General features: G+C 41.0%; 1 protein-coding gene across 3 annotated transcripts in view; it reads right to left on the bottom strand.

Annotated features, from left to right (window-relative positions):
* Positions 1-1346: 1346 nt before the first annotated feature.
* LOC133553098 (exostosin-1) overlaps positions 1347-24181 on the bottom strand; it is a 368373-nt gene continuing 345538 nt past the window's right edge. For all 3 annotated transcript variants that reach the window (XM_061900941.1, XM_061900939.1, XM_061900940.1), the window contains 3 exons: positions 22503-22663; positions 16911-17082; positions 1347-1830 (listed from right to left, as the gene is read on the bottom strand). In XM_061900941.1, coding sequence (XP_061756925.1) covers positions 1645-1830; positions 16911-17082; positions 22503-22663 — 519 coding nt within the window. In that variant the 3' untranslated portion in view covers positions 1347-1644. The remainder of the gene's footprint in view (positions 1831-16910; positions 17083-22502; positions 22664-24181) is intronic.

Here is a 24181-nt window from a genome sequence, read left to right as displayed (position 1 = left end):
TTCATTTTTATGCCGATGATTGCCAGATCTATTTTCCCATGGCACAAAATAACACGGTTCAACGTCTCATTGACTGTCTGCACGACATCAAAGCCTGGCTTTCAGCTAACTTCCTGAGTCTAAATGAAGACAAAACAGAAGTTATGTTGTTCGGTCCAAGTCGCTCTCCTTCCCTCCAACGTTGACTTCGGCACTCTTACCCCGTATCTCAGCAACTGTGTCACAAACCTGGGGGTGAAGTTCGACTCAGATTTTAAATTCGAAAAACAAATCAGCAGCGTCGTTCAAAAAAGCTTTTATCAATTACGCCAAATAGCAAAAGTGAAACTGCTTCTGTCAGGACATGATCTCGAGAAATTAATTCACGCCTTTATCTCGAATCGTTTAGACTACTGCAATGCCCTGTATGTAGGCATTAGCCAGGCCCCCCTCGCCCACCTGCAACTCGTGCAGAACTCTGCTGCTCGTCTGCTAACACAGACCCGCAGACGTGAGCACATCACCCCTATATTAGCGTCCCTTCATTGGCTCCCTGTGCATTACCGAATCAACTTTAAACTCCTTATATTTGTTATTAAATGTTTAAACAACCTCGTGCCAACGTAAATCTCCGACCTCCTTCAGCCTTACTGCCCCACCCGAACCCTAATATCAGCCGATCAGCTGCAACTGACGGTCCCTGACACAAGGCTGAAGCTTAGAGGTGACAGAGCTTTCACCGCCGCTGCTCCCAAGCTCTGGAACGACCTTCCTCTGAGTGTTAGACAAGCCTCCTCTCTTCCTGTTTTTAAATCTCTCTTAAAAACATACTTTTATTCCATGACTTTTAACACTGCGTGATATCCATCCTGCAATGGCGCGCCATTATACACCTGCTGTGAACTTGTTTTTATGTTTTATTTGTTTGTTTTTTGTCATGTTCTGTTCGTATTGTGTTTGCTCGGTTCTCGTATTATCTTTTAACCTGCCCATTGTACAGCACTTTGGCTACCCCTGTGGTAAATTTTAAATTTGCTTTATAAATAAAGTTGATTTGATTTGATTTGATGTGAAGCAAAGCCTGCTTTTTTTTTTTTTATAAAAAATGGTGAGCGTATACATGACGTGGGCTCCTCGAGCGAGGTGGCATCATATCGAGAAGGAATGTTTTTCCTTCATGCTGCAACTTCAAAATCAAATATATTTTGAGAGAGATGACAGATCTTTTTCTCACATTTGGTGCTCATACACCAGAACATTGTCAAAAAGTCACGTTTGTATGTAATATAATGAGATGACGGTGTACCTAATGAAGTGTCTAGGGAATGCTTTGTTTTTATTGTTTTGAGGCAATGCCGCAAAAAGTGAGCCAACAGGGCGACTCATGGCATAAATTCATTTTAATTCTCTCCTTTGCTTCATACAGACAAGAAATCTACAACAGTACACAAGAGGACGGTCCAGTTCGTCATTGTATCGTCCGCAACACAATATTAACCTTTGACTCGGGGTCACACACGGACCTCTCGGGTGAAGCTGAGGAGGAAAGGTTCATGCACGTCTTGTTGCAAAGTGCGTCCATGTCAGTCTCTCTCCAGCTAAGTGTGCAGCGTGAGCGCGCCTCACATCGCCCAAGGGTCACGGGATCACACACAGTCACCGCATTCACAGCCTTTCGATGTCCCTGTACTTCTTCCTCAGGATGGACACCTGGTCGCGGAACAGCACCGGGTCCAGTCTCATCTGCGAGTGCAGCAGAGGCATGTAGCCCAGCCAGCGACTGAAGGCGTTCATGCACGTCTGGCGTTGGGTAAAGTGGTCGGGGTCGGCCCAGCGGGACACCTTGGAGCCCTTTGGTGGGACACAAACACACACAAATAACGTCAGGTGATGCATAAGTCCAAACAATCCATGCCTGACAATGACAATGTGCATGTTCCACTAGCGTCCTGTAGGTGGTGGTATGACACACAGCGGTGCAGAGACTGCTGCAGGGGGCTTTTTTCTTTTAGAACAGATGGACCTGGGGGTCCCCACACTGTGATACAGGAAGTAACCTATGCATAGTTTGTGGCGTCATCTTCTTCATATGCACCAATTATGAGCAAGGTTTGACCTTGTGAAGTTATGACCTTTTTACACTTTTGTGGCGACCGCCAGCTACAACATGGGTGTAAATGCTTCACAATTTGTCACCGTCCATCTGTGTTGTAGCAGTGATTTTGATGTCAGCTCATTTGGTCGAAGTCCTTAGAAGGAGTTGGTCGAAAAAACATGTCTGACTTTGGCCTAAAAGGGCTGGTCCAAACCAAAAACGGGGATTTCCCGTTTATTTGCATACATGGGTTGTTATCTTGAAAAAAAATTGGCGATATATATACAGTATATAGCTATTGAATTGATTTTGATGATTAATTACTCATATATATGTACATATAAACATATATATACATAAATATATATATGTACATTTATATACTGTATATATATATATATATCTCCTGATGATTGAGGGGACCCCTCATGAAACAGATCTGTAGAGATGAAGTAGTCTTGTGATTTTTTCCCACACCTACATATTGCGCTCTACCACGGTATCGAGCACTATTCTCTGGATAATCCAATCAAGACATATATATATATATATATATATATATATATATATATATATATACATATATACTGTATATATATATATATATATATATATATATATATATATTTCTATATATATACATATTGCATTAATTATGATGATTAATTGCTCATTTTTTTAATGAATGGTAGATGGGTTATACTTGTATAGGGCTTTTCTATAAGCGCTCTGACACTATTTCCACATTCACACACACACACACACACACACACACACACACACACACACACACACACACACACACACACACACACACACACACACACACACACACACACACACACACACACATACACACACAAACACATGCACACACACACACACACACACACACACACACAGACACACTCACACGCACACACACACTTATTTTTTCCAATCACATTTTTTTTCAGTTTCAAATTGTTCTTTTTACGGTTGAAATCTATTTTCCACACAGTTTATGGCACTTGCTCTATGTTATAGTTATGCAAACATTTTGAATCCGACAAAAAGAAGATTGAAATTAATTTAAGTAAATAACTCAATGTTCTGTCATGGAAAAAGCTTTGTTTGTGTCAGGAAAGCCAAGCACAGCCACATTTTCTTCATCGACATACGTTTATATATAATATATATATATATATATATATATATATATATATATACATATATATATATATATATATATATATATATACGCATATATATATATATATATGTATGTATATATATTTTTTATCTATATATATATATACACATATATATGAAGGTCTATATATATATATATATATATATATATATATATATGTCGACAAAAAATTTATATATATATATATATATATATATATATATGTATATATATGTATATATATATATATATATATATATATATATATATATATATATATATATATATATATATATATATATATATATATACAAACCCCGTTTTCACCAGTTGGGAAATTGCGTTGGATGTAAATATCAATGGAATACAATGATTTACAAATCCTTTTCAACCCATATTCAATTGAATGCACTACAAAGACAAGATATTTAATGTTCAAACTCATAAACCTTGTTTTTTTTTTTGCAAATAATAATTAACTTAGAATTTCATGGCTGCAACACATGCCAAAGTAGTTGGGATAGGGCATGTCCACCACAGTTTTACATCGCCTTTTCTTTTAACAACACTCAATAAACGTTTGGGAACAGCGGAAATTAATTGTTGAAGCTTTTAAAGTGGAATTCTTTCCCATTCTTGTTTTATGTAGAGCTTTAGTCGTTCAACAGTCCGGGGTCTCTGCTGTCATTTTTTACGCTTCATAATGCGCCACACATTTTCGATGGGAGACAGGTCTGGACTGCAGGCGGGCCAGGAAAGTACACACACTCTTTTACTACGAAGCCCCGCTGTTATAACACGTGGCTTGGCATAGTCTTGCTGAAATAAGCAGGGGTGTTCATGATAATGTTGCTTGGATGACAACATAGGTTGCTCCAAAACCTGTGTGGACCATTCAGCATTAATGGTGCCTTCACATATGTGTAAGTTACCCATGCCTTGGGCACTAAAGCAGCCCCATACCATTACATATGGTGGCTTTCGCACTTTGTGCCTATAACAATTCGGATAATTATTTTCCTCTTTGTTCCGGAGGACACCACGTCCACATTTTCCAATTATAATTTGAAATGTGGACTCGTTAGACCACAGAACACTTTTCCACTTTGCATCAGTGCATCTTAGATCATCTCGGACCCAGCGAAGCCGGCGGCGTTCCTGGGTGTTGTTGATAAATGGCTTTTGCTTTGCATAGTAGAGTTTTAACTAGCACTTACAGATGTAGCGACCAACTGTAGTTACTGACAGTGGTTTTATTAAGTGTTCCTGAGGCCAAGTGGAAATAGCCTTTACACACTGATGTCAGTTTTTGATGCAGTACCACCTGAGGGCTCAAAGGTCCGTAATCTCATCGCTTACCTGCAGTGACTTCTCCAGTTTCTCTGAACCTTTTGATGTTTTTACGGACCGTAGATGGTAAAATCCCTAAATTCCTTGCAATAGTTCATTGAGAAATGTTGTTCTAAAATTGTTCGACAATTTGCTTACAACGTGGTGACCCTCACCCCATCCTTGTTTGTGAATTACTTAGCATTTCATGGAAGCTGCTTTTATATCCAATCATGGCACCCACCTGTTCCCAATTAGCCTGCACACCTGTGGGATGTTCCAAATAAGTGTTTGATGAGCATCCCTCAACGTTATCAGTATTTATTGCTACCTTTCCCAACTTCTTTGTCACGTGTTGCTGGCATCAAATTCTAAAGTTAATGATTATTTGCAAACAAAAAAATGTTTATCAGTTTGAACATCAAATATGTTGTCTTTGTAGTATATTCAACTGAATATGGGTTGAAAAGGATTTGCAAATCATTGTACTCTGTTTATATTTACATTTAACACAATTTCCCAACTCAAATGGAAACGGGGTTTGTATGGGCAGCACGGTGAAACAGGGGTTAGTGCATGTGCCTCACAATTTGAAGGTCCTGAGTTGTCCTGGGTTCAATCCCGGGCTCAGGGTCTTTCTGTGTGGAGTTTGCATGTCCTCCCCGTGACTGCGTGGGTTCCCTCCAGGTACTCCGGCTTCCTCCCACTTCCAAAGACATGCACCTGGGGATAGTTTGATTGGCAACACTAAATGGTCCCTAGTGTGTGAATGTGAGTGTGAATGTTGTCTGTCTATCTGTGTTGGCCCTGCGATGAGGTGGCGACTTTTCAAGGGTGTACCCCGCCTTCCGCCCGAATGCAGCTGAGATAGGCTCCAGCGACCCCCTCTGACCCCGAACGGGACAAGCGGTAGAAGATGGATGGATGGATATATTGTATATATAATATTGCAGTGGCGGGCCATGTGTTTCTCACCTAGGCCTTTGGTGATGTCCTTTTATTCCGACTTCACCTCTCAAAATACCTTAATTTATGTCACCACATGGACACGGCTGGAGATACTATACAGAAACATACTTGCACGCTACTGGACATTGAATCCCTTCAACAGTGTACAAAAGGGTCTATTTTTAGGCGCATTCAACATTCAATAAACCCGTATCAGCAATTAAAACATATCTTATGTGGTACTGTCAAAATTAAAATAATTGTATGAAACAAGTGAAACATGAAAAAATAAAGAAATAAAAAATTTGAATCGCTTGCTAAACCTGCATTGCTTGGCTTTGTCTGTCCACAGCGGATTGCTATGTGTAGGACAAACACTTTATCGTCGTGGTTATTGTACCAAGTTTTCTGTGGCTTTCTATGGCTCATATGTTTTCCGGTTCAACCTCCTGTTTTTGCAACTTGTGATTCGAATCACAGCGTTAGGCCAGCTAGAGAGCCTTACTGACAACAACTATCGAAATTATCTATCAACTCTATGTGTCCGTTCACTTACAGTGCACGTACGCCTGCATTGTTGATTCTGAAAGGCCCAGGCAGATTTGGTAAGGCATGGCAACATAAGCTAGTTTAAGTCTGATTGCATACAAACTCTAAACTAAAAACAACAGCACTGGAAGGAGCATGATATGACATGAAGAGAATATGAATAGTTTCAGATATTTAGGGAAAGTAAATAAAAAAATTTTTTTATCTTATATTAGGCCAGCAGAGAAGGCCTTGCTGGCCCTGACGGCACACCACTGAAATATTGTGGTATGATTTTTTTCCCATTTCGCCTGGCTCTATTTGATTATTATTTTGTGATGATGAACAGTGATATTTTAGAAGTTTAAAGCACTGTGATTGATGAATCGGTTTTATTTTTTATATATTATCTGAAGCAGAGGAAATGCAGCATGTTTAACATTCAATATGTATTGCTCAGAAAAGTGTTCATACAGTTTTTTAATGCATTATTGTGAGCACTTTTCATGGACATGATATTTTATTTTAGCAGGTAAAACAGACTGCCTCTGTTCAAGTCTGTTTAAAGCAATACATTACTTCACAAAGCCCCTTTTCTTGAAATACAGCATAGCAATCTTCCAATTTGAAATGAAAATACCTCAAATTGAGGGATTTCTCAGAATTTTTAATTGAGACGAATAGATTATTAGATTAAATAATCACAGCTCATAATAAATCAATATCTCATTGTTTTAATTGCTTGAGAGCACTAATATGTATATTTTATTTTATTATATGTTTTTATTTAATGATTGAAGGATGGAAAGGAGTGATAACTGAAGGAAGGAAGGAAGTAAAGGAAGAAAGAGGAAAGGAAGGGTTGAAGGGAAAATGAATGAATGAATAATTGATGGCAATAATGAATACATTAATGAAAGAAAGATGAGAGAGGAAGAACAGACGTGAAAGAAAAAATGAACAGACAGAAAAATGAAGGAGGAGGTTTGCTGCTTACTCAATTAAGACATTAATCACTGAGGGCTTTCTGCTAAGTCATCATCCTGGCCGTGGTCAACACATCAATCACCATGTGACCACACACACACACACACACACACACACACACACACACGCACACACACACACACACACACACACACACACACACACACGCACACACACACACACACACACACACACACACACACACACACAGTGAGTAAAATATTTATAACATTTAAATTTTAATTTAAATTAAATTGATTGATTAAATTGACTTTTGAAATTGCAGCGTCTGGGACAATAATTAACCCCTTCGTTTCGGCAGCATTCAGTTGAAGAGGATTACTATCCACCCAGAGTTTAAATCAAGTCAGACAATCATTTAGCGTATTCATTTAATGTGTCCTATCAGGGTTAAATGACAAATATAACTAAAGGTCATCTGTGTACTTGTGGTATGAGATACCTTCAAAATTCCTAATGACATCCCTGGGTAAGAAGTATGTATAGGGTAAAACAGTGGTTCTCTAATGGGGGTACGCGTACCCCTGGGGGTACTTGAAGGTATAAAAGGGGTACGTGAGATTTTTTAAAAATATTCTAAAAATAGCAACAATTCAAAAATCATTTCTAAATATATTTATTGAATAATACTTCAACAAAATATGAATGTAAGTTCATAAAGTGTGAAAAGAAATGCAACAATGCAATATTCAGTGTTGACAGCTAGATTTTTTTGGGGACATGTTCAATAAATATTGATGTTAAAGATTTCTTTTTTTGTGAAGAAATGTTTAGAATTAAGTTCATGAATCCAGATGGATCTCTGTTACAATCCCCAAAGAGGGCACTTTAAGTTGATGATTACTATTATGTGTAGAAATCTTTTTTTATAATTAAATCACTTGTTTATTTTTCAACAAGTCTTTAGTTATTTTTATATCTTTTTTTCTCCAAATGGTTCAAGAAAGACCACTACAAATAGGCAATAATTTGCACTGTTAAACAATTTAAAAAAACAGAAACAGATGACATAGTGCTGTATTTTACTTCTTTATCTCTTTTTTTCAACCAAAAATGCTTTGCTCTGATTAGGGGGTACTTGAGTTAAAAACATGTTCACAGGGGGTACATCACTGAAAAAAGGTTGAGAACCACTGGGGTAAAAGGAATAGACCCTAAAACTGAACCCTCAGGCAAGATAGGGGGAAATACTCTGACTTTTGAGGGCCAACAGCCACAGAGAAAAACCTGCCCCATATGGTTTGAACCATTAGAGAGTTGTACCTGAAAAACTCACGCAGTCCTTCAGCCAGTCTACAAGGATGAGATGATCAACATTGTCAAAGGCTGCGCTGAGACTAAGCAGAAGCAGTATCGTACATTTAACAGCATCAGAGGCCATCATAATGTCCTTAGAATAGCGGTGTCTGTGCAACGTAACTGACGATACCTGGACTGAAATGTCCATCCATCCATCCATCCATCTTCTTCCGCTTATCCGAGGTCGGGTCGCGGGGGCAGCAGCCTATGCAGGGAAGCCCAGACTTCCCTCTCCCCAGCCACTTCGTCTAGCTCTTCCCGGGGATCCCGAGGCGTTCCCAGGCCAGCCGGGAGACATAGTCTTCCCAACGTGTCCTGGGTCTTCCCCGTGGCCTCCAACCGGTTGGACGTGCCCTAAACACCTCCCTCGGGAGGCGTTCGGGTGGCATCCTGACCAGATGCCCGAACCACCTCATCTGGCTCCTCTCGATGTGCAGGAGCAGCGGCTTTACTTTGAGTTCCTCCCGGATGACAGAGCTTCTCACCCTATCTCTAAGGGAGAGCCCCGCCACACGGCGGAGAAAACTCATTTCAGCCGCTTGTACCCGTGATCTTATCCTTTCGGTCATTACCCAAAGTTCATGACCATAGGTGAGGATGGGAATGTAGATCGACCGGTAAATTGAGAGCTTTGCCTTCCGGCTCTGCCCCTTCTTCACCACAACAGATCGGTACAACGTCCGCATTACTGAAGACGCCGCACCGATCCACCTGCCGATCTCACGATCCACTCTTCCCCCACTCGTGAACAAGACTCCTAGGTACTTGAACTCCTCCACTTGGGGCAGGGTCTCCTCCTCAACCCGGAGATGGCACTCCACCCTTTTCCGGGAGAGAACCATGGACTCGGATTTGGAGGTGCTGATTCTCATTCCGGCCGCTTCACACTCGGCTGCGAACCGATCCAGTGAGAGCTGAAGATCCCGGCCAGATGAAGCCAACAGGAACACATCGTCTGCAAAAAGCAGAGACCTAATCCCGCGGCCACCAAACCGGAACCCCTCAATGCCTTGACTGCGCCTAGAAATTCTGTCTATAAAAGTTATGAACAGAATCAGTGACAAAGGGCAACCTTGGCGGAGTCCAACCCTCACTGGAAACGTGTCCGACTTACTGCCAGCAATGCGGACCAAGCTCTGACACTGATCGTACAGGGAGCAGACCGCCACAATAAGACAGTCCGGTACCCCATACTCTCTGAGCACTCCCCACAGGACTTCCCGAGGGACACGGTCGAATGCCTTCTCCAAGTCCACAAAGCACATGTAGACTGGTTGGGCAAACTCCCATGCACCCTCAAGAACCCTGCCGAGAGTATACAGCTGGTCCACAGTTCCACGACCAGGACGAAAACCACACTGTTCCTCCTGAATCCGAGGTTCGACTATCCGGTGTAGCCTCCTCTCCAGTACACCTGAATAAACCTTACCGGGAAGGCTGAGGAGTGTGATCCCACAATAGTTGGAACACACCCTCCGGTCCCCCTTCTTAAAGAGAGGGACCACCACCCCGGTCTGCCAATCCAGAGGTACCGCCCCCGATGTCCACACGATGCTGCAGAGTCTTGTCAACCAAGACAGCCCCACAGCATCCAGAGCCTTAAGGAACTCTGGGCGAATCTCATCCACCCCTGGGGCCTTGCCACCGAGGAGCTTTTTAACTACCTCAGCAACCTCAGCCCCAGAAATAGGAGAGTCCACCACAGATTCCCCAGGCACTGCTTCCTCATAGGAAGACGTGTTGGTGGGATTGAGGAGGTCTTCAAAGTATTCCTTCCACCTATCCACAACATCCGCAGTTGAGGTCAGCAGAACACCATCCGCACCATACACGGTGTTGACAGTGCACTGCTTCCCCTTCCTGAGGCGGCGGATGGTGGTCCAGAATCGCTTCGAAGCCATCCGGAAGTCATTTTCAATGGCTTCCCCAAACTCTTTCCCATGTCCGAGTTTTTGCCTCTGTGACCGCTGAAGCTGCACACCGCTTGGCCTGTCGGTACCTGTCCACTGCCTCTGGAGTCCTATGAGCCAAAAGAACCCGATAGGACTCCTTCTTCAGCTTGACGGCATCCCTCACCGCTGGTGTCCACCAGCGGGTTCTAGGATTACCGCCACGACAAGCACCAACTACCTTGTGGCCACAGCTCCGATCAGCCACCTCGACAATAGAGGTGCGGAACATGGTCCACTCGGACTCAATGTCCAGCACCTCCCACGTGACATGTTCAAAGTTCCTCTGGAGGTGGGAATTTAAACTTTCTCTGACAGGAGATTCTGCCAGACGTTCCCAGCAAACCCTCACAATGCGTTTGGGCCTGCCAGGTCTGTCCGGCATCCTCCCCCACCATCGCAGCCAACTCACCACCAGGTGGTGATCGGTAGAAAGCCCCGCCCCTCTCTTTACCCGAGTGTCCAAAACATGAGGCCGCAAATCCGATGACACAACTACAAAGTCGATCATGGAACTGCGGCCTAGGGTGTCCTGGTGCCAAGTGCACATATGGACACCCTTATGTTTGAACATGGTGTTTGTTGTGGACAAACTGTGACGAGCACAGAAGTCCAATAACAAAACACCACTCGGGTTCAGATCCGGGCGACCATTCTTCCCAATCACGCCTCTCCAGGTTTCACTGTCGTTACCAACATGAGCGTTGAAGACCCCCAGCAGAACAAGGGAATCACCCGGGGGAGCACTCTCCAGTACTCCCTCGAGTGTACCCAAAAAGGGTGGGTACTCTGAACTGTTGTTTGGTGCATAAGCGCAAACAACAGTCAGGACCCGTCCCCCCACCCGAAGGCTGAGGGAGGCTACCCTTTCGTCCACTGGGTTGAACTCCAACGTGCAGGCTTTAAATCGGGGGGCAACCAGAATTGCCACCCCAGCCCGTCGCCTCTCACTGCCGGCAACGCCAGAGTGAAAGAGAGTCCAGCCCCTTTCAAGAGAAGTGGTTCCAGAGCCCTTGCTGTGCGTCGAAATATATCTTTGAAATGTATCAAAGATATATTGTTTGTTTAAAACAGAGTATAAGTGGTTTACTACAACTTTCAGAAACATTTTGGACACAAACGGGCAGCTTGGAGAATGGCCGACAATTGCTAAAAACAGAAACGGCTTAGGTTTGAAATGAAACGGGACACAACCAGACACCCATAAGCAATTAAGTGTGAAGGGCAGCAATGGTCCAAAACCGCTAAAAACATTGTTGACCAAAGTTGTGGGAAGTATGTCAAAAGGACTTGAAGAGATCTTTGTTATACACACAAAATCTGCTAAGTCTTATGAGGAAACAAGTGAGACATTATCAAAAAAGGGCTGTTGTTGAGGTGGAGTAGGCTGAAAAAAGATGGACGATGGTATAATAAGGTATCTGACCTTCCCTTTATTTCAAAAATCCTCAAAAAAATTGTTGCGGGGCAGTTAAATGAACACTTAGCGTCTAACAATCCATGTGAAACCTTTCAATCCGGTTTCAGGGCAAATCACTCTACAGAGACAGCCCTCGCAAAAATGACTAATGATCTATTGCTAACGATGAATTCTGATGCGTCATCTATGTTGCTGCTCCTCGATCTTAGCGCTGCTTTTGATACCGTCGATCATAATATTTTATTAGAACGTATCAAAACACGAATTGGTATGTCAGACTTAGCCCTGTCTTGGTTTAACTCTTATCTTACTGATAGGATGCAGTGCGTCTCCCATAACAATGTGACCTCGGACTACGTTAAGGTAACGTGTGGAATTCCCCAGGGTTCGGTCCTTGGTCCTGCACTCTTCAGCATCTACATGCTGCCACTAGGGGAAATCATACGCAAATACGGTGTTAGCTTTCATTGTTATGCTGATGACACCCAACTCTACATGCCCCTAAAGCTGACCGACATGCCGGATTGTAGTCAGCTGGAGGCGTATCTTAATGAAATTAAACAATGGATGTCCGCTAACTTTTTGCAACTCAACGCCAAAAAAACGGAAATGCTGATTATCGGTCCACCGACCTCTATTTAATAATACAACTCTAACATTTGACAACCAAACAATTAAACAAGGCAACACGGTAAAGAATCTGGGTATTATCTTCGACCCAACTCTCTCCTTTGAGGCACACATTAAAAGCGTTACTAAAACGGCCTTCTTTCCTCTCCGTAATATCGCTAAAATTCGCTCCATTCTGTCCAGTAAAGACGCCGAGATCATTATCCATGCGTTTGTTACGTTTCGCCTCGATTACTGTAACGTATTATTTTCGGGTCTCCCCATGTCTAGCATTAAAAGATTACAGTTGGTACAAAATGCGGCTGCTAGACTTTTGACAAGAACAAGAAAGTTTGATCATATTACGCCTGTACTGGCTCACCTGCACTGGCTTCCTGTGCACTTAAGATGTGACTTTAAGGTTTTACTACTTACGTATAAAATACTACACGGTCTAGCTCCATCCTATCTTGCCGATTGTATTGTACCATATGTCCCTGCAAGAAATCTGCGTTCAAAAGACTCCGGCTTATTAGTGATTCCCAAAGCCCCAAAAAAATCTGCGGGCTAAAGAGCGTTCCAGTACTCTGGAATGCCCTCCCGGTAACAGTTCGAGATGCCACCTCAGTAGAAGCATTTAAGTCTCACCTTAAAACTCATTTGTATACTCTGGCCTTTAAAGAGACTCCCTTTTTAGACCAGTTGATCTGCCGTTTCTTTTCTTTTTCCCCTATGTCCCACTCTCCCTTGTGGAGGGGGTCCGGTCCGATCCGGTGGCCATGTACTGCTTGCCTGTGTATCGGCTGGGGACATCTCTGCGCTGCTGATCCGCCTCCGCTTGGGATGTTTTCTTGCTGGCTCCGCTGTGAACGGGACTCTCGCTGCTGTGTTGGATCTGCTTTGGACTGGACTCTCGCGACTGTGTTGGATCCATTATGGATTTAACTTTCACAGTATCATGTTAGACCCGCTCGACATCCATTGCTTTTCGTCCAAGGTTCTCATAGTCATCATTGTCACCGACGTCCCACTGGGTGTGAGTTTTCCTTGCCCTTATGTGGGCCTACCGAGGATGTCGTAGTGGTTTGTGTTGTGGTTTGTGCAGCCTTTGAGACATTAATGATTCAGGGCTATATAAGTAAACATTGATTGATTGATTTATATAATATCGGCAACTTTGTTTCCAAAAGCTTACTGCAGTCCCCATCGGAGGACACAAAACGACCGTTGGATTTCTTCTATTGGATGTGACAATATTTGAAAAATAGGATGTTCTGGCCACCTTAACCATGGAATAGAATTCAACTAACAGTTTTTTTAGATGGAGACGTAGACAAGAAGTTTTGTGGACTTCCGCAAGGGTTTAGCTCTCCGCCATGAAATCAACACTTATTGTTGTTTAACCAAGGAGTGGGAGACACAGCTGGAATTTTACAAGGCTTTAAAAGAGCAATCTCATCAAGAATGGCAGAGCAGTGGGATTTGAAAACTAAAACTTGAGTATCAACGTCAACATCAATGTTGCCAGGCTGCACAACACTGTCAAATGTAGTAGAGAATCTCTGTGCGGAGAGGTTATCTAAAATACGGGATATTTTTTATAAACTTACTTGTTGAACAATCAAAAATGCCAGATAAGTTAGAAATAATGCACTTAGTGAGGGGCAGATCCTCCGAAACGATACAATCAATGTCAATCCCAGTGTAAAAACAAGGTCCAGTATATTTCCCTCCGCTTGAAATGCTCAAAAAAATGAAATGAGAGATTAATAAAATGATTAGCAAGAGAGTTTATAGTGTCTTAGTAACATTCAAATCACTCAACATTAAAATGCCCTCAAATTTGGTAATAGAAGCTAAAAATTCACTAAAATTTGCCATAAAATAGCCATTTTTTCCAGGAGGGCGATACATTAAAATACGATAAAAAGGAATTTGGTGACCAACTTTGGAAATTATAAGTTTAAAAGATGAGGAAGATCCACAGTTCACTTTTCACAAGGAAACACTGTCTTTAAAGGGGAACATTATCACCAAATCAATGCAAGCGTCAATATATACCTTGATGTTGCAGAAAAAAGACCATGTATTTTTTCAACCGATTTCTGAACTCTAAATAGGTGAATTTTGGCAAATTAAACACCTTTCTGTTTATCGGTCTTTTAGCGATGACGTCATAACGTGACGTCACCGAGGTAACACACCCGCCATATTCATGTTCACATTACAAACACCGGGTCTCAGCTCTGTTATTTTCCGTTTTTTCGACTATTTTTTGGAACCTTGGAGACATCATGCCTCGTCGGTGTGTTGTCGGAGGGTGTAACAACACTAACAGGGAGGGATTCAAGTTGCACCACTGGCAAGAAATCTGCCGCCAGACCCCCATTGAATTTGCCAGAGTGTCTGCACATTTTGCCGGCGATGCTAAGACAGACATGGCACAGAGATGTATGGATAACCTGCAGATGCATTTGCAACGATTAAGTCAACGAAATCACAAAGGTGAGTTTTGTTGATATTGTTGACTTATGTGCTAATCAGACATATTTGGTCACGGCATGACTGCCAGCTAATCGATGCTAACATGCTATGCTAATCGATGCTAACATGCTATTTACGCTAGCTGTATGTACATTTGAAACTAGATACCCACATTTAATGCGAAACAAACACTTACCAGTGTCACAAGATGCGAAAGTCCTGATCGTTTGGTCCGCACATTTTACCGGCGATGCTAATAAGGCAGTCATGCTATGGCCCACTTCATTAGGTACACCCAAACTTCAGTTTCTTCTTCAATTTCGTTTTCGCTATCTGCCTCCATACTCCGACCATCTGTTTCAATACATGCGTAATATGTTGAATCGCTTAAGCCGCTGAAATCCGAGTCTGAATCCGAGCTAATGTCGCTATATCTTGCTGTGGTAACCGCCATGTTGTTTGTATTGGCAGCCCTGTATGACGTCACAGGGAAATGGATAGTGGTTTTGAAGATAGCGAAAATAAGGCACTTTAAAGCTTTATTTAGGGATATTCCGGGACCGGTAAAATTTTGAAAAAAACTTCAAACAATAAAACAAGCCACTGGGAACTGATTTTTATTGTTTTTAACCCTTTTGAAATTGTGATAATGTTCCCCTTTAAGGCAAGGCCACTACCATGGCTGGTCATCCCTTGGGCAGATATGAAGGAACAGTCAGGTGGACATAATTGTTCCATGAACACAATTCTTTTCCTCCCTTTGTCTAGTCTCAATGAAAAACATTAAGTCTCAATTCTTAGTGATGAAACATTTGTTGAGAATGAATAATGACTTAGAAATTGAGCGTTTGTTAAACGGTGAAGCTTGAAAGATAAATGAAAGATGTCCTGTGCAATCTACTAATAAAAGTTTCAATTAATCAATCAAAAAACAGCTGTGCACACAGTAGATGCTTTTCCCAATGGCTGCAACTACCGGAAGTTGTGGATAGTATAATAAGCATTGGCAACTAGATGAGACCAAACCAATCAAAGCACACTTTTCAGTATCATGGCCACTGATTGGCCCAGCCTCAGGCAGCATTACTTTCCTGGATTAAAGGCTTGCAAAGGTGACTAAAGAGTGTTATTTCATGTCCATAGGGCTTTCACAATTAACATTTTTTTTTGACGATTGTAAACTTTTTTTATGCTCTAACTTTGGAAATATTTGGTTTACAATAATGAATCCTACTTGGCTAAAATTGATTTATCACGGTCATGTCCAGAACCAATACAAAACTTTAACGATGACGACGACTGTAGTTTGAGTGTGGTCATGTGACTGCCATGCTCAGGAAATTGGTGAAATAGAGTCATGTGACAGTGGAATGAGTCTCTCTTTAACGAGCCAAATATATATATGTCTTTGACAGCTGTAATAAATAAAGCTGTTTATAAATTAATATAATGCTAATGTAACTACATTAATAAATGAAACTCAATACAACTGAGTAAAAGTAGCACTTCTTCTTCACAAAAATACTCAGGCAAAAGTCAATTGTATGTTGAAGTAAAACTACTGCGACAAGTACAAAATACCCCCAAATTTACTTCAGTTCAGGTCAATTTATTCTGGACATGCATACCAGATTACAATTGTGTGCAAACTAAGGTTAAGGAAACTTCAGTAAGAGAGTAAATATAGCACATTACTACTCACCTCTGATTGTGTTTCAAACATGAGTATGTCATACCTTTCAAACAAGGTCATTTCTGTCGCATAGGTTCAATCTGTTCTAAGGCTTTCTTAATACTTTTTTTTTTCTTTTTTTTTAAAGAAGGGCAATTTTTCATAATTGAGCCATTAGAATAAATTAGTAAGTGCGTCCTGGAAGATTAATGACGCTGTTGCTTTTCCAGACAGCTCTCATCATGGCAAGCAGCTCCCTCGTAAAACATCATGACATGAAAAGATTGACATTATTTCCTTTTTTTTTATTGTTTTTCTCGCCAAGTTTCCTCACCCTGCTCGTCCCGCGGGCCGGCGATAATAATAACAATAACGGCCATCTTTAATGAAAGAAGTATTTCAGTTGAAGCTCCTCTCACCTGTGTCATCATGGTCTCCTTGTACTGCTTCTTCTGCGTCACCTTGATGGGCGCCTGCTTGGTCACCGCCGAAACTAGGAAGTTCATCAGGATGTCCTCGCAGTTGACCATGCGGTCCACCATAGTTAGCAGGCTGGTGGGGATGTAGTGGCTGAACAGGTAGTGGTAGTACCTACACAACACATGTTTTTTTTATTACAAAATAATGGAAAGTAACTCTTTTAATCCTGAAAAATTGTCCAAAATCATGCACACCTTGTTACCTTTGCTATTTTTTTTCATAACTCATGGTGGCGCTGTTATTAAACACAATAGATTTGACTTGAAATTTCTCACTCAGCTCTACAAAAAAAAAGGTAACACTTTAGTATGGGGAACATATTCACCATTAATTAAGTAACAACTACTTCATTTAGAGTTATTTGGACACTAGGGGAACAGATAAGTGTTATAGTTAGGGTTAGGGTTACTAATAAGCATTAATTCTGAGGTTACTGAGGGAAGACTCTTAGTAATGGCTTACTGGTTGTATAATAAGGGCTTGCAGAATAAGGCATCAATAAGTCCTTAATAATGACTAATTAAGAGCCAATATGTTACTAAAATGCATGTTTATAAGCAACTAATTAATGTTGAATATGTGTACCCCATACTAAAGTGTTACCCAAAAATAAAAACTTTTAGTCTAATCAAGGCAGCACAGTGGGACAGGGGTTAGTGCATGTGCCTCACAATACGAAGGTCCTGAGTAGTCCTGGGTTCAATCCCGGTCTCAGAATCTTTCTATGTGGAGTTTGCATGTTCTCCCCGTGAATGCGTGGGTTCCCTCCGGGTACTCCGGCTTCATCCCACCTCCAAAGACATGCACCTGGGGATAGGTTGATTGGCAACACTAAATTGGCCCTAGTGTGTGAATGTGAGTGTGAATGTTGTCTGTCTATCTGTGTTAGCCGTGTGATGAGGTGGCGACTTGTCCAGGGTGTACACCGCCTTCCGCCCGATTGTAGCTGAGATAGGCTCCAGCGACCCCGAAAAAGAAAAGCGGTAGAAAATGAATGGATGGATGGATTGTCTAATCAACTAGAAATTTGGGACTGACGGAAATTTAAGCAATATTGTTTGAAAAACATGGCAACTATAAAGCAAAAACATATTTGACCTAGCAAGTAATGGTCATTGAGGTCTAACAATAATAAAACTGTAAGCATCACAGGGAGGCTAATTTGTGTGTTTATTGCCTAAGCTGTTTTTGACACTCAATTTATATAACCTAAATTTTTTGGCATTTGAATTTTGTGAACAAAATCTTTACATCAAATTATGCGGGTTCAAAATTTCAGTTTACCAAAATACAGTGTTTGAAAATTTGGTCGAAAAAAATTCACTGTATGAAAAATGAGTGCAGACATTTCTGTTGTTTAAAAACTAAAGACCCACTAAATTAAAATTAAAACAAGCAGTGGTGTCTCAGAAGCAGCCAAGCTGAGATAGGCTCCGGCGACACCGAAAAGGAAAAGCGGTAGGAAATGGATGGATGGATGGATGGATAGTCCAATCAACAATACATTTGGGACTGATGGAAATTTAAGCAATATTGTTTGAAAAACATGGCCACCATAAAGCAAAAACATATTTGACCTAGCAAGTAATGGTCATTGAGGTCTAACGATAATAAAACTGTAAGCATCACAGGGAGGCTAATTTGTGTGTTTATTGCCTAAGCTGTTTTTGACACTCAATTTATGTAACCTAAATTTTTTGGCATTTACATTTTTGTGAACAAAATCTTTACATGAAATTATGCGGGTTTAAAATTTCAGTTTATCAAAATACAGTGTTTGAAAATTTGGTCGAAAAAAATTCACTGTATAAAAAATGAGTGCAGAAATGTTTGTTGTTTCAAAAGTCAATACCCACTAAGTTAAAATTAAAACAAGCAGTGGTGTCTCAGAAGCAGCCAATGAGGTGTCAAGTTTGCAGTCAGATGACACGGGCCTTACGAAGATGAAGTGGTATGTTATGCAGCTACGTAATAGAGCTTGTAAGTGTGACAGGAGAACGCATTGCATTGTGGGTCTTCCTGGACTGTGAATTGTTTATTTACAGTTTAAATGCAAGACTTTGGTCAAGTTGTGTTTTTATTCTTTAACAAGTTTATAACATGGTGTGAACGTGCGACATCGTTAACTGCCACAATCATACTTGCCAACCTTGAGACCTCCGATTTTGGGAGGTGGGGGGTGGGGGGTGTGGTCGGGGTGTGGCAGGGGGCGTGGTTAAGATGGGAGGAGTATATTTACAGCTGTTGTGTGCCTCCTTTGTGCACTGCACTCTCTAAAAGCCGTATATGTTATTGTCACATATGCATGATTGATTGAAACTTTTATTAGTAGATTGCACAGTACAGTACATATTCCGTACAATTGAACACTAAATGGTAACACCCGAATAAGTTTTTCAACTTGTTTAAGTCGGGGTCCAGGTTAATCAATTCATGGTACAAATATATACTATCAGCATAATACAGTCATCACACAAGTTAATCATCATAGTATGTACATTGAATTATTTGCATTATTTACAATCCGGGGGGTGGAATGAGGACTTTTGGTTGATATCAGTACTTCAGTCATCAAAAATTGCATCAACAGAGAAATGGACATTGAAACAGTGTAGGTCTTACTTGGTAGGATATGTACAGCGAGCAGAGAACATAGTGAGTTCAGATAGCATAAGAACAAGTATATATATATATTAGAAATACATTCGATTATTTACATTAGGTTATTTACAATCTGGCAAGATGGGATGTGAATGGAGGAGGGTACTAGTAAAGGGTTGAAGTTGCCTGGAGGTGTTGCCTGGAGGTGTTGTGGTGCATGTACAGTAGATGGCAGTATTGTCCTGTTTAAGAGTGTCACAATATTGCTGTTTACGGCAGACGAATTGCTTCACGGTAGACGAAAACGTGACTGATGTTGTTGTGTGTTGTTACCGCGCTGGGAGGACGTTAATGGAACTGCCTAACAATAAACCCACATAAGAAACTAAGAACTTGCCCTCGATCATTCTACAGTTTTACATCATTGGGCAGACACGCTGTTTATATTGTGGGAAAGCAGACATGAAAACAGGCTGTCCTCACTCAGGTCCGCATGGAGCTGCAGGGGGCGTGGCCTCCAGTTCCGCCAGAATTTCGGGAGATTTTCGGGAGAAAATTTGTCCCGGGAGGTTTTCGGGAGAGGTACTGAATTTCGGGAGTCTCCCGGAAAATCCGGGAGGGTAGGCAAGTATGGCCACAATAGTGGTCATAATTACATCAGGGAAAAAAAGGATTTGTTGAGATTTTTCTCATTTCCAGCATGAAAGCAAAGCCAAAGGAAGTCATTTTATGAAGCTAATAAAGAAAAGGTAAATAGCCTGAATAGCAGTCGTGAGATGATCGAACATGACTTTTAACGCCATCACCTGGTACATGTTGGTGTGCTCACTGCATTTTCACACTGGCAATTTTGAATCAGAGCATTTTGTATTCGGTTTCACACACAAAAATTAGTAGGCTGCGAGTTAAGCCAGCTGCGGGCGACAAACAATGTTCAATATTTTGGAAAAAAAAAAAACGCGTTGTCTGTTTAATTGTAGTCTTGGTAAGTAATGGTCCCCAACCACCCGATTGGTACCGGGCCGCATAATAATTTTTTTATTAAAAAAAAAACAAACAAAAAAAAACATTTAAAAAAAATAAAATTTTTATTAAATCAACATAAAAAAACACAATATACACTTACAATTAGTGCACCAACCACAAAAACCTCCCTTTTTCATGACAAAAACGTCCCTTTTTCATGACAAAGAAGAAGAAAAAAAAAAGGACCCACCCCCCACGAGTTTGGCTTCGACCATTGGGCAGCTTTACCAAATCTCTTGTCCATTGGACGTGCTCATATGGATCAATTCTACTAATTTACTCAACTTTTTCAAGGTAGCAGCCTTTTTGGAATAGGGTAGAATTTGTCTCGGTACGGTCTCCTGATTTCTTTTATTTTGTACGATCCATTTTAAATCCAGTGTGTTGCTCTCGCTCACATCACCGCGGGTACAGTAGCCATGTAAACAATACCTACATCCAGCAAAAATGGCTACACGGCACCCACAATGCAATGCAAAATCACATGCTCTTTCGAGCCCTATACAGACCATGCAATCTGCTGTATGTGCTTGGATCACTTTTTAGCAGCACTTTAAACATGAGGAGGTTGCTGTGCATTAGGGAAAAAAACTCCTAAAATACCATAAAAAAGGATTAAGCTGATAACACGATAATACAAACACTCACGATAATCACTGATAGAATGCTAAAAACGTTACGACAGAATACCTCAAAAAACAAAATGTAATTTTACAGATTTTTTATTAAATACGACACCCAGTCCATGAAAATAAAGAATGTGGGATTCACTATATTAACTACAAAAAAATAAAACACTGAATATTGAGAACAAATGTATGTCATTCCTCTTCACTTCTCAGACTATCCCCTCAATCGACATATTTTATGATCAAGCAAAACATCAAAAATGCAACAAACACAGTGAAACATGAATGCAAAGAGAAGAACACACCCACATATTGGATGTAATATGTTCTGTGGATTTCTGTTGTAGAAATCTTCTTCTGTGTCTGACACTCGCATTTTTGGCGGGCTGCTTAGAAAAACCCATGTCACGAGACTGCAATCTTGACACCTCGTTGGCTGCTTCTGAGACACCATCGATTGTTTCCGTCTTAATTTACCAGATGTATGTCTTGAGTTTTGAAGCAATGAATATTTCAGCACATTTTTTTTTGCCTTGAACTTTTACACATTGAATTTTAAGACATTATTTTAACAAACTGAATTTTCAAAAACATGCATATTTCTCGTAGATTTTGATTGAATATCATTTTCAGCATAGTTTGATGTAAAAAAAAATATTCAGTGTCACAAAATAGACTCCCAATTTAGACCAATTGATCTGCCGTTTCTTTTCTATTTCTCATATGTCCCACTCTCCCTTGTCGAGGAGGTCCGGTCCGATCCGTTGGCCATGTACTGCTTGCCTGTGTATCGGCTGGGGACATCTCTGCGCTGCTGATCCGCCTCCGCTTGGGATGGTTTCCTGCTGGCTCTGCTGTGAACGGAACTCTCGCTGCTGTGTTGGATCCGCTTTGGATCCATTATGGATTGAACTTTCACAGTATCATGTTAGACCCGCTCGACATCCATTGCTTTTGTCCTCTCCAAGGTTCTCATAGTCATCATTGTCACCGACGTCCCACTGGGTCATCATTGTTACCGACGTCCCACTGGGTGTGAGTCACCCTTGCCCTTATGTGGGCCTACCGAGGATGTCGTAGTGGTTTGTGTTGTGGTTTGTGCAGCCCTTTGAGACACTAGTGATTTAGGGCTACATAAGTAAACATTGATTGATTGATTGATTGATTGATTGATTGATTGAAAAAAACGACCTCCATACAGCATGTGTTGTCATCATGTTGTATGTTTTTGGTTTAATTGTTTGCAACGACACATCACTTGACCCAAGTTGATACCTGTGGTAGAAAGCTGCACCCGTCAGCACCATTGAGTAGTCGTTGGTCCATTTGGAGGTGTAGCCCCAGCAGGACCTGGAGCTGTCCCAGTAGTGACTCCTGGCAGGGTAGCCCACGATGCGCTCCGGAAAACTCTGCCACACGATAAAGGCAAAATCCACCTGCAGGAAATGACTGCATTTAGAGGTGAAAACATCATGAAGCCTACTTTTAGGCTTATTAGTAGACTCTGGAAGTACAGTGGTATACAACATTTTGCTAGACTTTTCGTTTACTGTCTCGGAAATTGTACAGCCAAACATTCCACGTAAGAAATAGGGATGGGTACCCAATAAATGTTAAATTAGTAAAATAATAAGATATATGTTTTTATTTAACATTTAATATTTAGCTGTATATATAACTGTGCAGTATAGGATTAGGTGAATGTGAGTGTGAATGTTGTCTGTTTATTTGTGTTGACCCTGTGATGAAGTGGCGATTTGTCCATAGTGTACCCCGCCTTCCGCCCGAATGCAGCTGGGATAGGCTCCAGCACCCCCTGTATCCCTGAGAGGGACAAGCAGTAGAAAATGGATGGATGAATGTATATTTTTAACTATTATTCATTTATTTATAACATTTAGTTTTTAGTAACAGTTAGTCAGCAAGTAGTCTTTGCCATAAGTTCAATGTGCCAGTCTTGTCTTTTGTTGAAATCCTAGAAAGGGTTTGTACTGTAAGTATTGTACTTATAATATGCCAGCTGTTTGATAGTAATGTGCATCGTAGTTGTAGACTTCATCAACAAATTTGGAGTTGTTGAAATCGCCATTTAAAATCATTATTGCCAATTGGTAGCATCTATACGGCATATCCAATAAGTATCTGGCTAGTGCATTTTGAAAAGTGGAGCCTTACTTCTGAGTGCTTACTTTGTTGGCAGGGAAATTTGCAACATTAACTGGAAGCATTCCGAAGAATAAACCTGTTTTCCCGCCAGGTACTTGAGCCGGCGCCTAATCTGCAACCGAACGTGACATCATGTGATACAAAGGTATCGATATATGAATTTACCCGAGTAACAACAGAATTTGGTTGATACTTATAAAAGTACCACATTTGGTTTCCATCTCTATTAGTTAACTAGTAATAGTCCGCATAATCGAGTGCCCAAACAAAGATTATTGAGAATGACTTCAAAATTATCCTCCATGGGGCCAAATAAAGTTTGGAGTGTCAACACTTTAATAAATAAGGTGATACATATTATCAGATTTAAGAAATAACTTGTTGCACAGTATTAAGGTGGTGTCCCCTCCTCTTCCATTTCTACTCATCACTGTCTTTGCCAACATGAGTCTTAAATAAAAGGTAAGAGTGAAACATTTCATATACAACTTTTATGTATTTCCTATTGTTTCCTGCATGTACAACTATAGTTATTCCATATAAAAATATAGCTGTACCTATGACTACAGTTTCCAAGCTAAATTGTGATGGTTTGCAAAGCTTGCAAAAACGGTGGTTCTTGCGGAGCTCAGCATTTTTATAAGATGGCACTTTACTCTTACGCTCGACAACCATTGCCTTAAGAAATAATGTTAATAGATATCATCATTTGTAGGTTTAAACTGTGATCATTGTGAGGCCTTTATTAAAAATGTACAGGCTATGTTTTAAGTCCCAATCGTAAGGGT

This window comes from Nerophis ophidion, linkage group LG05, assembly GCF_033978795.1.
Source record: "Nerophis ophidion isolate RoL-2023_Sa linkage group LG05, RoL_Noph_v1.0, whole genome shotgun sequence".
In the NCBI taxonomy this organism is placed as follows: domain Eukaryota; kingdom Metazoa; phylum Chordata; class Actinopteri; order Syngnathiformes; family Syngnathidae; genus Nerophis; species Nerophis ophidion.
Note: the sequence above shows the minus strand (reverse complement) of the source record. Positions and strands in the feature narration are given on the sequence as shown.